At 37.3% G+C, this 14991-nt stretch overlaps 2 protein-coding genes across 2 annotated transcripts; one reads left to right on the top strand and one right to left on the bottom strand.

The window, feature by feature from the left end:
* The first annotated feature begins 3639 nt into the window (after nt 1-3639).
* Nucleotides 3640-5679, top strand: LOC131597318 (uncharacterized). The gene is made up of 2 exons (XM_058870022.1): nt 3640-4491; nt 4753-5679. Exons 1-2 carry the CDS (start codon nt 3640-3642, stop codon nt 5677-5679), a joined length of 1779 nt encoding a protein of 592 aa, XP_058726005.1.
* A 6398-nt stretch (nt 5680-12077) lies between these two features.
* LOC131597317 (uncharacterized) lies at nt 12078-12566 on the bottom strand. Its single transcript, XM_058870021.1, has one exon. It carries the CDS (start codon nt 12564-12566, stop codon nt 12078-12080), a length of 489 nt encoding a protein of 162 aa, XP_058726004.1.
* Between the last annotated feature and the right edge of the window lie 2425 nt (nt 12567-14991).

Raw genomic sequence — 14991 nt, 5'->3', positions numbered from 1 at the left:
CTCGATCAGATGTCAAAATCTGTAAAAATGTTGAACAGTGGCTCAGATATGTTGGAAGAGATCTTGCAGATTGGAAAAAGTTCAGGAGATATGTCTGGCATAGGATTTGTTGGTGCAAAGAAAATTTCACAAGACAGTAGCAGAACCAAACCTGAAGCTGAGATGGTGAAACCTATGTCAAAACATGTGACTCAACATCACGAGAAAAGTGAAATGAAGAGAAAGTTTCAAAGATGGAGATGTCATTACTGTGGAAGATTTGGGCACATTAAGCCTTTTTGCTTCAGATTATATGGATACCCAGATCAAGCTCCTTACTACAAACCTAAGCAGATCATGCCCATCCAGAAGCAACAATGGAAACCTAAAAATATGGCTTTAATAGCCCATACATCTCTTAGAGTTTCAGCCAAAGAAGATTGGTATTTTGACAGTGGATGTTCCAGACACATGACTGGAATCAAGAATCTGCTTGTTGATATCAAGAATCATTCTACTAGCTATGTAACCTTTGGAGATGGAGCTAAAGGAGAAATCAAAGGAGTTGGAAAACTAGACTGTTCAGGAGTACCAAATTTAGAAGGTGTTTTGTTGGTCAAAGGACTGACTGCTAACCTCATAAGCATCAGTCAACTCTGTGACCAAGGATACCAAGTCAACTTCACTAAAGCTGAGTGTGTGGTTACTAATGAAGAAAAGGAAGTAGTAATGAGGGGAGTCAGATCCAAAGATAACTGCTACTTGTGGGTGTCTCATGAATCCAGCTACTCAACTGTTTGTTCTAAAGAAGAAGAAGCAAAGCTGTGGCACCAGAAACTTGGTCACCTTCATCTAAGAGGTATGAAAAGGATTATTTCTCTAGAAACTGTGAGAGGAATTCCTAAGCTACAAATTGATGAAGGAAGAATATGTGGTGAATGTCAGGTAGGAAAACAAACCAGGATGTCATATCCAAAGGTTACACATCTGACCACTTCCAGAGTTCTTGAACTGCTCCATATGGACTTAATGGGACCAATGCAAATAGAAAGTCTTGGAGGAAAGAAATATGCTTATGTGGTTGTGGATGACTACTCCAGATACACTTGGGTAAACTTCATCAGAGAAAAGTCAGATGTGTTTGATGTTTTCAAGGATCTATGTCAAAGAGTTCAAAGAGAAAGGGAAAATGGTGTTGTGAGAATTAGAAGTGATCATGGAAAGGAATTTGAGAATCAAAAGTTTGCTGATTTCTGCTCCTCTGAAGGAATACATCATGAATTCTCATCCCCTATTACTCCACAGCAAAATGGGGTTGTTGAAAGAAAAAATAGAACTATTCAAGAATCAGCCAGAGCCATGATCCATGCTAAGAATCTTCCTATCTACTTCTGGGCTGAAGCCATGAATACTGCTTGTTATGTCCATAATAGAGTTACCTTAAGAAAAGGAACCTCTACCACCCTATATGATATCTGGAAGGGAAGAAAACCCACTGTCAAATACTTCCATGTGTTTGGTAGTAAGTGTTACATTCTTGCTGATAGAGATCACAGAAGGAAGATGGATCCCAAGAGTGATGAAGGAATCTTTCTGGGCTACTCTACAAACAGTAGAGCCTATAGAGTGTTCAACTCAAGAACCAGAATAATAATGGAGTCCATAAATGTTGTGGTTGATGATGTTCACACTCAAGCAGATGTCACAGAAGATGTCGGAACATTCTGGGATATTACAGCTGAAGGATCTACAAGAGAAGATGATTGCAATCCTACTATCACAGAATTTGAGACTGAACCTCCTAACAAGAGTCCATCTATAAGAGTTCAAAAGAATCATCCTAGTGAACTTATTATAGGAGACCCCAACAGTGGAATTACTACAAGGTCAAGGGAAGTAGTTTCAAACTCTTGTTTTGTGTCAAAAATTGAACCTAAAAATGTCAAGGAAGCATTAACAGATGAGTTCTGGATTAATGCCATGCAGGAAGAACTAGGGCAGTTTGAAAGGAATGAAGTATGGGAGCTGGTACCAAGACCTAAAGGTACTAATGTCATTGGAACAAAATGGGTTTACAAGAACAAGTCAGATGAACTGGGAACTGTTGTCAGGAACAAAGCAAGGCTAGTTGCTCAAGGATACACTCAAGTTGAAGGGATTGACTTTGATGAAACCTTTGCTCCAGTTGCTAGACTTGAGTCAATTAGATTACTGCTAGGAGTTGCTTGTATTCTAAAATTCAAACTATACCAGATGGATGTGAAGAGTGCTTTCTTGAATGGATACTTGAGTGAGGAAGTTTATGTGGAGCAACCTAAAGGTTTTGCTGATCCAAATCATCCTGACTATGTGTACAAACTAAGAAAAGCTCTTTATGGACTAAAACAAGCCCCTAGAGCTTGGTATGAGAGACTAACTGAATTTCTTACTGGTAATGGGTACAGAAAAGGAGGAATAGATAAAACACTTTTTGTTAAAGATGAAGGAGGAAAGATCCTGATTGCTCAAATCTATGTGGATGATATTGTGTTTGGTGGGATGTCAGACAAGATGACCAGACATTTTGTTGATCAGATGCAATCAGAATTTGAAATGAGCCTTGTTGGAGAATTAACTTATTTTCTTGGGCTGCAAGTTAAACAGATGGAAGATTCAATCTTTCTCTCTCAGAGTAAGTATGCTAAAAACATTGTTAAAAAGTTTGGAATGGAAAATGCTACTCACAAAAGAACACCAGCTCCTACTCACTTAAAGTTGTCAAAAGATGAAAAGGGAACCAGTGTAGATCAAAGTTTATATAGAAGCATGATAGGAAGTCTGCTGTATCTCACAGCCAGTAGACCTGATATTGCTTTTGCTGTTGGTGTGTGTGCTAGGTATCAAGCAGATCCAAAGATCAGTCATATCAATCAAGTCAGGAGGATCCTGAAATATGTCAATGGAACTTGTGAGTATGGGATGCTCTACTCTCATGGGTGTGAACCTATTCTCACTGGATATTGTGATGCAGATTGGGCTGGAAGTGCTGATGACAGAAAAAGTACTTCGGGAGGATGTTTCTTCTTGGGGAATAATCTCATTTCATGGTTCAGCAAGAAACAAAACTGTGTGTCTTTATCCACTGCAGAGGCGGAATACATTGCAGCTGGAAGTAGTTGCTCTCAACTTGTTTGGATGAAACAAATGTTAACAGAATACAATGTCACACAAGATGTCATGACATTATATTGTGATAACTTAAGTGCCATTAACATTTCAAAGAATCCCATTCAGCACAGCAGGACCAAGCATATTGATATTAGACACCATTACATTAGAGATCTTGTTGAGGATAAAATAATTGCCTTGGAACATGTTGCTACAAATCTTCAACTGGCTGACATTTTCACAAAAGCTTTGGATGCAAATCAATTTGAAAATCTAAGAAGTAAACTAGGCATTTGTCTTTGTGAAGGATTATAGCAATTAATTGGGGGTGGGGCCAGCATTATTTCTCTCTCCAAATATTTGATATCATTACACATTAAAGTGTGTTTTCCCCCCTTTTTACAATCTGCCCAAACGGTTTCCATTCCCTCAAAACCTATCCTCCACACTCACGCTATCTCTTTGTTTTTCTGCATTCACAAACCTTTACCCAGCTTTCCATTTTCTCTCACCATGTCTCAGAGTTCTCCCTCAAAGAAATCTTCTCCTTCCTCTGAAACAGCATCAGGATCTAGGGCACCCAATGTGGTGAGTGATCAAGATGTTGTGTTGAATGTTGTACCATTGAACTCTGTTCCTGCTACCGATCCTGTTCGTAATCCACCAAGAAAGATGCATGCAAGAAAATCAACTGGTGGATCTGTTCGAGAAACTTTTTCTGTTCAAGGTAGAGAGGGCTCTGCTTATGTTCACAATGCGATTGCAGATATTGTCACAAGAATCTTGAATGAAGGGCACCAGGTTGATGGAATATCTGTTCCTCTAGCCCAAATTCCTGCCTCTGAGAACAGCAAAGATGATCAAGATGGTCAAGATGATGCTAGCAAAGATCAGGGTGATGTTGAGACATCTGTTGGCAACAATGATGAGAAGACCCCTGGTGACAAAGATGTTGAGACATCTGAAGCTATCAATGTTGAAACATCTGGTACTAAAGATGCTGAGATTCTTGAACCTGAGAAAGCTGAAGAGGTTCCTGTTGCTCCTTCTAAAGAAACCCCTAATGAAGGCCCTACTGTGCATGATGTGGTGAATCTGGATGATCTGGATGATTCTATTGACATTGCTGATGATGAGCTCATCTCTAGCATCTCTCATAGAGTCAAGACTCGTAAGGGCAAACAGGTTTGTGATCAAGATCTTTCCAAACCTCAAGCTACTCCTCAAGTTACTCCTCAAAAGAAGGTCACTATAAAGAAGATCAAGAAGGTCCCTGCTGAACCTTCAACCACTGGGAGCAAGACTGCTGTGAAGAAGAGGAAGGAAAGAAGTGTTTCTGCCCCTGAAGATGATGTCTTAAGTGATGTCCCTGACATCCCATCAAAGAAGAAGATTGCTGTCACAAAATCCTCCACAAAGGTTCGTGATGTTCCTTTGGACAACATTTACTTGCACTATGCTTCAAATGCTATCCAGTGGAAGTTTGTGTATCAAAGAAGGCTGGCTCTAGAAAGAGAATTAGCTAATGATGCTCTGGAATGTCAAGAGGTCATGAAGCTCATCAAGTCTGCAGGTTTGATTAAAACTGTTACTCATTTCTCTAAGTGTTATGAAATGCTTGTGAAGGAATTTATTGTGAATTTGTCTCAAGATTGTGGTGATGGAAGAACTGATGATTTTCATAAGTTGTATGTTAGAAGAAAGTGTATAGATTTTTCCCCTGCGGTTATCAACCTATATCTAGGTAGAGATGCTGAGGCTCAACCTGAGCTTGAAGTGACTGATAATGAGGTGTGCAAGGTAATCACTGGTGGTAAGGTTAAGAAGTGGCCCATAAAAAGCAAACTGTCTGCTAGTTCTCTTAATGTCAGGTATGCATTGCTGCACAAAATTGGTGCTGCTAACTGGGTGCCTACCAATCACACTTCTACCATTGCTGTTGGCCTAGGAAGATTCATATATGCTGTGGGAACCAAGACAAAATTTGACTATGGGACTTACATATTTGATCAAACTATGAGGCATGTTGGTACCTCTGCTACCAAGCTTCCCATTGCTTTCCCATCTCTGATATGTGGGATAATCCTCAAGCAACACCCTGGAATTCTAAAAAGTAAAGATTCTGTATGTAAGAGGGAGAGTGCTTTGTCTTTTCACTACAAGCTGCTGCAGAGGTCTGATGACATGACATCTGCTGGGACATCACAACCCAGCAAGTCTGTGAACAAAGCTCTTCTTATTGCTGAGCTGAAAGAGACCTGTCAAGAGTTGGACAACAGGAAGCTGAAACTTGAAAAGCTCATCCAGAGTCTTGAGCAGTCCACAGATGATGACCTTGCTGGTGAAAATGATGGTGACAATATGGATGAAGACAAAGGTGCTGAGGAAGTGGCTGAGGAAGAGGCTGAGGATACTGAGGCTGAGGGTGCTGAAAGTGGGAGTAGTGATGCTGCTGAAGAGACTAGTAGCTCAAGTGATGACAATCCTGGTGGCTCAAGTGATGACAATCCTGGTGGCTCTAGTGATGAAGACAGTGATGGGTCTGATGATTAGCTCTGATTATGATTGTGTTTTGGCTCCTTTTGTGGCTAAAAAGGGGGAGTAATAGTGGTGGTTGTTTTTGTTGTTTTGTTTTGGTGGTCTTTTGGTTTTTCTTGGACATGGTTGTTTTTGTTGTTTTCTTTACTTTGGGTGTTACCTGGTTCTCCCTGACAATGACAAGTGGTTTCTGTAACAGTTGATTAAGTAGATATTTTCTGGTTTTCTGGTGATTAATCAAGATGCTGTTGTTGCTTACAGAATTTTTTTCTGTTGTTGGCTGCTGTGTATGCTCTGATATCTGTTTGGTTACATCTATTAGTGTTTTAGCCAAAAATTTGCCAAAGGGGGAGTTTGTAGATGTTGTTGATTGGCTGTAATTTTTGGTAAAACTAATTGTGGTTCTATCTTGTCAAACCTGGTGTCATGACATGCATTCTACTGTTGTGAAGTTTTTCCTTATGCAGGCCTTTACCTGATGTCAAGGCCGATGTCATGACATTCGCAGCTGTTACGTTCTTTTCTATTTCTATTTATGGTTATGTGATCTGATAAGATCCTATGCGCTTTATTTGGTAATGATGGATTCTGATCTGATTCAAGGACGTCTTTGATGGTTAATATTTTAGTTCCTTGATTTATGGAGATTAGTTTTATTAGGGTTAAAACTATTTGTGGATCCAAGGCCCAGCTGCTGTATTTTTATGAAGGCTATATATTCTACGTAAGAGCTGCTGATGACGTGAGGGTTTTTGGTTGAGAAGCTTTAAGAGTTCGTTGTTTAAGTTTTCGTTCTAGCTCTCTTGTAAGCCAAAAAATCATCATGATGGTTGTCTTGGTCTAGGTGTTTTGATTTGAGTTGTAAGAAGTACTCAAAGCTTTTAAGCAAGAGTACTATTGTACTTGATCAAAGCTTTTAAGCAAGATCAAGTTGTGTCTTAGAAGTGTGTCTTCTTTTGTTATTCGTTGACTGTTTTTCATCACTGCTGTGATTGAGGGGGAGTGAGTAGGATCTCTGATCTAAGTTGTTTAGATTGAAGTTGCATTGGGTAGATATTAAGTGAAAGGAGTAATCTTGATCTGTATTACCTTTAAATTGATATTACTTATAGTGGACTTCCTCCCTGGCTTGGTAGCCCCCAGATGTAGGTGTGTTTGCACCGAACTGGGTTAACAACTTTCTTGTGTTGTTATTCTGTTTACTTATTGTTCATTTGTTTAAAAGCATTCAGATAGTAATGTCGTAACATCCTTCTCGACATCGCGTGTCTGAGTCCAGAATTTCAGGAATCTCTGGAGAGCTTTCAGAAGATATATTCAATCTGACCTTCTGAAGCTTCAAGAAGCTTGTTTGGCTGATGCTCCTGGTCCTTCTGGATTTCTTCGGGACTTTGAAGAAAGCTACTTCTTTCCCATCACCACCTGGAAATCTCTTGAAGAGAAGGAGTCTGTTGATGAGCTTGAAGAAGTGCATCTTCTGGCTATGGTTGTGTGGAAGCCTCAATACAACGTTTTGACTAGAGACTTTCAGTCCTTATTCAACTGGCTTAGGGAGAATCTTGTTGCTCCAACACCTCCAGAGAATCTTGCTGAGATACTTCTGGCTCTTGAAAATGCAGATGCTGAAATCCCTGCTCCTGTTTATTCTGAAGATGTTTTTGTCTTTGAAGCTGATGTTGAGAATCATCATGTTGAGAATCATCCTGCTGAGAAAATTTCTGTTGAGGAAAATTAAGGAGATGTTCTCATGGTTGAAGCTGCTAAGAATCCTCCTGATATAGACAATAGCTTTGATGCTTCTTCTGCTGGACCTTCTGCCTCTGTTCTCTTGAACACTATGAAGGCTCTTCAACAGAATCAAGCTAATTTGGCTACTCGTCTAGACAAGCACGAGGATACTCATGATGAGTTCAGATCATCCATGAAGAATAAGAAGGAAGACACTACTGAGATTAAGAACCTTTTGGCCGTCTTAGCTTCTAGGCTTGGCCCGTCGTAGTCTGTCTTTGGTCTTAGTTTGTTTTCTTTGTTTCTATGCATCTGCTTGACTTGCATCTGTTTCTATCTTTTGTATCTTCTGATTAATCAATGAAAGTTTATCTTCTTCACTCTGTGTGTCTTTTTCATCTGAATCTTTTACGCTTTTTGATGTTATGACAAAAAGGGGGAGAAACATGATAATTGAATTGATTTATTATATCAGTTACTGGGATTAAGTCTCAACATTTCCTAACTTTATTTGCAAGTTCTATGTCTTTGATAGTTTTTGGAGGATTGAAGACATTCTGAAAAAGCTCAACATGAGAAGCAAATACATGAGGAAAAGCAATTCTATAAAAAAGCATGTTCTTAGAAAATTAAAGCAAGCTTAGTGCTGTGAAGCCTCAAGATCAGAAGCAAGAAGAATGATATGATACATTTTTTTAAGAATGCTCTGATACATTCAAGAATGTTCTGATACAATCAAGTATGCTCGGATTCAATTGATTACAAAGAGAAATTCAAAGCTCTGAAGTTGTCCTATGGAAGCAAGAAGAAGAAGCTCTGAATGTTCTGAAGTTCTATGCTACGTGAAACTCTCGACTGAAATGGAAAAATACTCAGGGAAGTCTTTTATTTAAAAATTCTTCTAGTATTAATTTCAGGGGGAGATTGTTAATCTCTAGGGGAGACATATTCACACACTCTGATTATATGCTTATGCTATATCTGTGTAATTGCCTTTTGTCATATGATATTCTGGTTACAAATTCATATCAATTATATATGTTTTTGTCATCATCGAAAAGGGGGATATTGTTAGAACAAGATTTGTTCTGATCAATATTCTATGTTTTGATGATAACATTATATATGAATTTTGTATAAGACAATGTGGTACTTGAATCCTTTGCATTTTCCATTTCAGGAAATATATAAAGAGTATGCACAAATCAGCGCTCATAAGCACTGACTCAGAAGGTTCTAGATGGCTACATCAGAACATGCTCTGGCAAGACATCAGAAGATGGTCAAGCAGAATCAGAACATGAACTGTGAAGCATCAGAAGAACATGAAGTTAGAAGCAGAAGCACTGATGTTCTGAATGGTATCACGCTCAAGCTCTTCAAAGTCAGAAGACAAGAAGATGCTTTGCACCAAGCTGATTGACTCTGATATTCAAACGTTGTTATCTACAAATTTGAGTTCAGAAGCAAGTACAAGATGACAGGCTACTAAGTCTAATCTCTGACTGACAAAAGGAACGTTAGAAGCTACACAAGGCAAAGTCAGTAAAAGCAGCAAAAGCATGGCTCGAGGTAGTTGACAAAAGTGTGAAACATTAAATGCAGCGTTGTACTATTCACGCAGAGCATTAAATGCAACCCAACGGCCATCTTCTCTCAAACGCCTATATATAGAAGTTCTTATCAGAAGCAACAAAGAGAACACTTGCGCAATATACCAAAACGCTGTCAAAATCAAAGCCCACGAACTTCATCTTCAACCTTACAAACTCTTGTAATATTTAGTGAATGTTAAGCTTAGAACTTAAGAGAAATATCTCTGTTGTGATTATAGCTTTTTAAGAAGTAAAACTATACTCTTGTAAACATTATTTTACATTGTTAAAGGTTCCTAGAGTGATCAAGTTGTGATCAGTAGACTCTAGAAGACTTAGAAGTTTTCTAAATGGTGATTCCTAGAGTGATCAAGTTGTGATCTGTATACTCTAGAAGACTTAGAAGTTTTCTAAGTGGATAACCATTGTAATCAGTTGGATTAGTGGATTAAATCCTCAGTTGAGGTAAATCACTCTAAGGGGGTGGACTGGAGTAGTTTCGTTAACAATGACCAGGATAAAAATAATTGTGTTCATTACTTTTATCTTACAAGTTTTTAAAGTCACACTTATCCAAACCCCCCCCCCCCCCTTTCTAAGTGTTTTTCTATCCTTCAAGTGAAATAAGCTTGGATGAGGTCATAACATTTGAAACTTAGTAGTGAAGAAATGTGAATATCCAAGTGCAATGATGGATTTTTTGATACCACTCCCTAGCCCTCGGTTTTGCTTGATCTTGGGGGACAAATCTGATGCAGAGATGTGTTCCAATGTGTTGGGAAGAGATTCCTTTGGTGATTCACTTATTTGCCATAAATTCCCAAATGTAATCATTACATAATCACATGTCTTTGTTTTTGGGAATATGCTTCAATATTTATGCAATGATGAAAATGAATACATGGCATCTCAACTGATGTATTATGTGGCATGTAGCATCAATTGGTAGAGGCATTTGCACAAAATTAGCAATAGGTAAAAATTTTGTCATGGCTTAAACAACTTCAAATGCCCAACTTCGAACATGCATAACTTTTTGCTCAAAATGAAATTGGAGATGGTTGAGCATAACTTGTAAAGCCCTTGGTATATACTTCAATTAATTAGTTTGGTGTTTCTTCAAAATCATTTGGGAATTTTGTGAAAATTGGCCCTGAAAGTTGGAAGAAAAACTAGGTTTTTCCACTTAGAAAATTTTCTAAGTCTTGATGACTTTGGCTTCTTGATTCCACAACTCTTAAATGATTGAATTTTTGCCAAAAGTCCCCCCTTGAAGAGTTGTTTGTTTTTTCAAGATCTACAACTTTCATGTTGGGAGATTTTTGAGTGTGTAGGCAAAATTTTCAGTTCCCAAAATGCCCTTGAAAAACCCTAATTTTGACTTTTGTTGACTTATTGATTTTCTTGATTTTCTTTGGCCAAGCGACTTCAATAATCATATATTGATGATATTGATCTTTAAAAGTTCATGGCTGACCAAATTTCTCAAAAGTCAAAGCCAATCTTGGTATAGTTGACTTTTTCCAATTGAAGTGCAATCTTGGATTTTTGTGATGAATCAAGCCCTCCTCTTCAAATGAAGAAAGTGAATGGATTATATTGAAGTATTAGAGGTCTTTGAATCATGGTTTGAGTTTTGGAGCGATTTCCTTATTAAAAGTCAATTGTCTAGAAGAATTAGGTCAAAACCCTAATTTTATTGTCCAGATGAATATGAGAATTGTTGATATTGAATTGAAGTATATTTTTCTTTAGACATTGATGATGGAAGCATGTGAAGGAATTTGAGATGTGTGAACCATGTTTTGAAGCTTGAAGCTCTTCCCAGATGAAATCTAGTAACAGGTAATCGATGTCGTATCAGATGTTATGACATCCACTACTGAGCAGATAATTACTTTTAGCAGTAAGTAAATAAAAACAGTAAAGAACACAGGGAATTGTTTACCTAATTCGGTGTACAATAACACATACTCTGGGGGCTACCAAGCCAGGGAGGAAATCCATTATAAGCAGTATTAATTCAGAGTTAAACTACCAGTTTACCCTCCTCATTAAAGACCTACCCAATGCAATTTCAATCTAGTGCTAGACCTGAGTTACTACTCATTCCCCCTCAATCACAGCAGTGATAACAAACAGATGAAAATAACAACAGAGTGAAGAAACACTTCAAACAAATCTTGATCTTGCTTAAAAGCTTCAATCAAGCTTGAATGTAGGATTAATAATCTTCTTATAGGCAGCACTTGGGCCTTGGGCCTTCCAAACATAAATTAGGGTTAACCAAGTTAACCTAATTTCCACATCATCAGGGTGTTAACTCATATGATGTAGACGAGATCTTTTAGCGTAAACCATACAACACTAAGTTTATAGTTTCCTAAATTGTATCCTGAGATAAATAAGGGAACATAATAGCAAAACATAACAGCCAAAACATAACAGCCACTGTTGTCAATTACTGATGTCATGACATCGAGTATGACATCCAACTAACTCCTGTATTTTCTTAATCATACAAATCTGCATAACACTACACATAGCATGTCATGACATTAGTCAAGACATCATAACACACAGGAATGTTTTACCACGAAATGTAGCCAATATGAAAACATCTACAAACTCCCCCCTTGGGAAATTTTTTGGCTAAAACACTCTATCACCATATCAGAGATTCTTTGCAACAGAAAAACACACAGCACACAATCACACAAGCATGGCATAGCTAATACATCTACAAAAAATCATCAAGCATAGCTAGCATTATACTACTACTACCAGACAACATACATACCTACATAACCAGCTACATAAAACATAATGTTACACTACCACACAAGCATACTGCTACTGGTACCACACATAGAGCTACACTACCATTAGCAAAAAGACACTTAATTCAACTACTTCATTGGGAATACTAGTTGAAACACACATCACTTGTTCTGGGGTGACACCATACACTACTCCCCATTTTTGCCAGAAATGTTGCCAAAGTGACCTTGATATTCAAACAATTACAAGCCATTATCAAAAGATACAAAAATCATTAAAATCCAAAAAAAATCACCACTAACAGCAGCTCTAGTCTTCAGATTCAGAGTCATCAGAGTTGTCTTCATCACCTTCGTCATCTGTACCATCAGCTGGACTGGCCTCTTCTTCCACCTCTTCTTCAAACTCACTTCCATTTTCCTGTTCATCTTTATCCTCTTGACCTTCTGTCTCTGCAGCACCAGTAAAATCATCATTTTCATCCATCTCCAGTGTGCTGATCATCTTCTCTATAGTCACCTTCCTAGTATCCAGTTCTTTGCAAGTCTCCATGAGCATAGCAATGACTTCAGCTTTACTAGAAGATGAGCTACTTTTGGATGTCTCTGTAGAAGTCATAACAATGTCTGGGACATGTGTTCCTTGAAACAATTTATAGTGGAATGCCAATGGGCTTTCTCTCTTGCAGGCTGAGTCATTCTCATTGAGAATGCTGGAATACTGGTTCAAGATTATTCCACAAATAAGGGAAGGAAAGGAAATTGGACCCTTAACACTGAAACTTCCTGCATGTTTCATTGTTTGGTCAAAAATGTAAGTTCCATAATCAAACTTAGCCTTTGTTCCCACAACATACAGGAACTTTCCAAGGACAGTAGAAACAGAGGACTTGTGATTAGTAGGCACCTAGTTAGAAGCTCCTATCTTGTGAAGCATGGCATACTTGATGCTTAGCTTGCTAGAAGTTAATTTCCCTTTGAGGGGCCAGCTCTTCACTTGCTTAGTAGTAATCACCTGACACACTTTGTTGTCAGAAACTTCCAGCTCAGGTTGAGCTTTGTAGCGGTGAATTTGATGAGACTAGATTCATGGGAAGACTTAGCTTATTTAAAACGGAGTCGCCACCGCGCTTTATTGTTTCCAAAAAGGAATGGGTGAAAGAGCGAATAAAACCCACAAAAGTTTTTAAAATCAAAACTAATAAACTTATCAGAGTTCTGGCTACGGAGGGTTTGTTATACAAGGGGAAGGTTTTAAGCACCCCTCATATCCATGGTACTCCATGGGAACATCTTTGTTTTTGTGTTATAGTCTTTTGTTTATAAATAACCTTTTTTGAAAATCCTATGTGAAAAACTTGTTTGAAATAGAGGGTGGGGATGGGAAGAGAAGTTTTTGAAAGTGGGCTCGATAAGATATCGTATCTTAGGCCTACATACCCCTTAAGTGAAATAGGGAAGTCAGAGCTTCTGTAGTTCCTCTTTTTTTTTTTAAAGGAAAAAGGGGGCCAAAGTGGCCAAAATATTTTTGGGTGTGAGCTTTAAAATACTCACAAGTTTTAAAAGAGGGTTAAGCTTTAAAATACTTAACAAGTTTAAAAGAAGATTAGGCTTTAAAATACTTAACAATTTTGGAAAAGGAATTAGGCTTTAAAATACCTAATAATTTTTAAAAGGTTAAGCTTTAAAATACTTAACAAGTTTTAAAACAAATCAAAGAAGGACCAAGCTTTAAAATACAAGGTCAATGGGTTAAGAGAAGTTTCACCGGGAATAATTCATCTCTTAACACCAAGGTTTAAAAACAAGATCAATGGATCAAGAATAGTTTCACCGGGAATAATTCTATTCTTAATACCAAGGTTTCAAAACAAAAGGGTTTAGGCTAAGCTTTAACAATACTAAACCATAAACAAGTGAAAAGCTTTAAAATACTTAACACAAAAGTAACAGAGATTGGAAAAGAATTTAAGTACCTTGACAATTTAGTCAATATCATTCCCATCCTTTGGATAAAACATCAAGCTTAAACAATTAACAATAAATATCATGTATGTACAAGAACAAACAAGTGAGTGTTAACAAGCAAGAGATGGATGTATCTAAGCCCTTGGATTCAAATCATGTATGAATGATTAATGTGATGATTAAACATTGGGTTAGATAAACAAAAATAATAACAAGTACAAATCACATGGATATAAAATCAACAAGTATATGTACAAGACAAGTTTTAACATTTAAGTACAAACACATGGATTAAAATCAACTAGTATGTACAAAGCACAAATAAACATGGATAAACAAAGATCAACATGTTGCAAATTTTTTTGTTAGGGTTTTAAACCTAAGGTTTTCAAATTAGGGTTTTGAAACATACACCTAAACCTAATTAATTTTAATTGTTAAATATCAATTTCTTTAAGAGAAATGGTCTAAGGGTACATAGATAAGTGAAAGACACTCTAACCTAACCCTAAACAAATATTAACAAACATTCACAAAGTTCTATAAAAGAAACAATCAAAATAAAACAATCTTTAGTTGATTTTTTTAAACATAAAGAACATGTTTTTGATTAATTTTCAAATGATGATAAAATAAATACTGTTGGGATTTTTTAACATGGTATTAAAATACACAAAGTAAATAAATCACACAAAAAAAAGGGATTAAAAAGGTTAACTTACCTATTTTTGGTGATTTTTCAAAGATAAATAAAAAGCTTGATAAAACAAGTGATAAAAAAAATAAGGAATGTGGGAACCAAGGCTTGAACCCACGCACCCTAGGTCACCACACAAAACAAACACCATCAGGCTAGCGCGCGTGTGTTGAAAGTAAGGGGAATCAAATTGATTATATGTGAAACTTGGTTCTAAATGAGAAAATGCAAAATAAATTCACAAAAGTGCAAAAGGTGGGTTTGAACCCACGCAACAGAGGTCAAGGGCGCGCGTTTTAGAGTTAAGAGGAGAACCAAGTGAGTTGTGTACGATGTAGTCACAAAGCAATACACACAATTCATTATATTTTAAACTTGTGCACCATTTTTCAAATTTTAAAAACTCAGAAGATCTTCTTCCTCACGACCATCACCAACACAACAACGGTGATTTTCCCATTTCCTCAAAAACTTAATCATTTTGAACAAAATAAGGGTCTAACATGATCAGATTTAACACACGAATTCAACCATATCACTAACTAACATTAATAATCAG

Source organism: Vicia villosa, linkage group LG4, assembly GCF_029867415.1.
Source record: "Vicia villosa cultivar HV-30 ecotype Madison, WI linkage group LG4, Vvil1.0, whole genome shotgun sequence".
NCBI lineage: Eukaryota > Viridiplantae > Streptophyta > Magnoliopsida > Fabales > Fabaceae > Vicia > Vicia villosa.
Note: the sequence above shows the minus strand (reverse complement) of the source record. Positions and strands in the feature narration are given on the sequence as shown.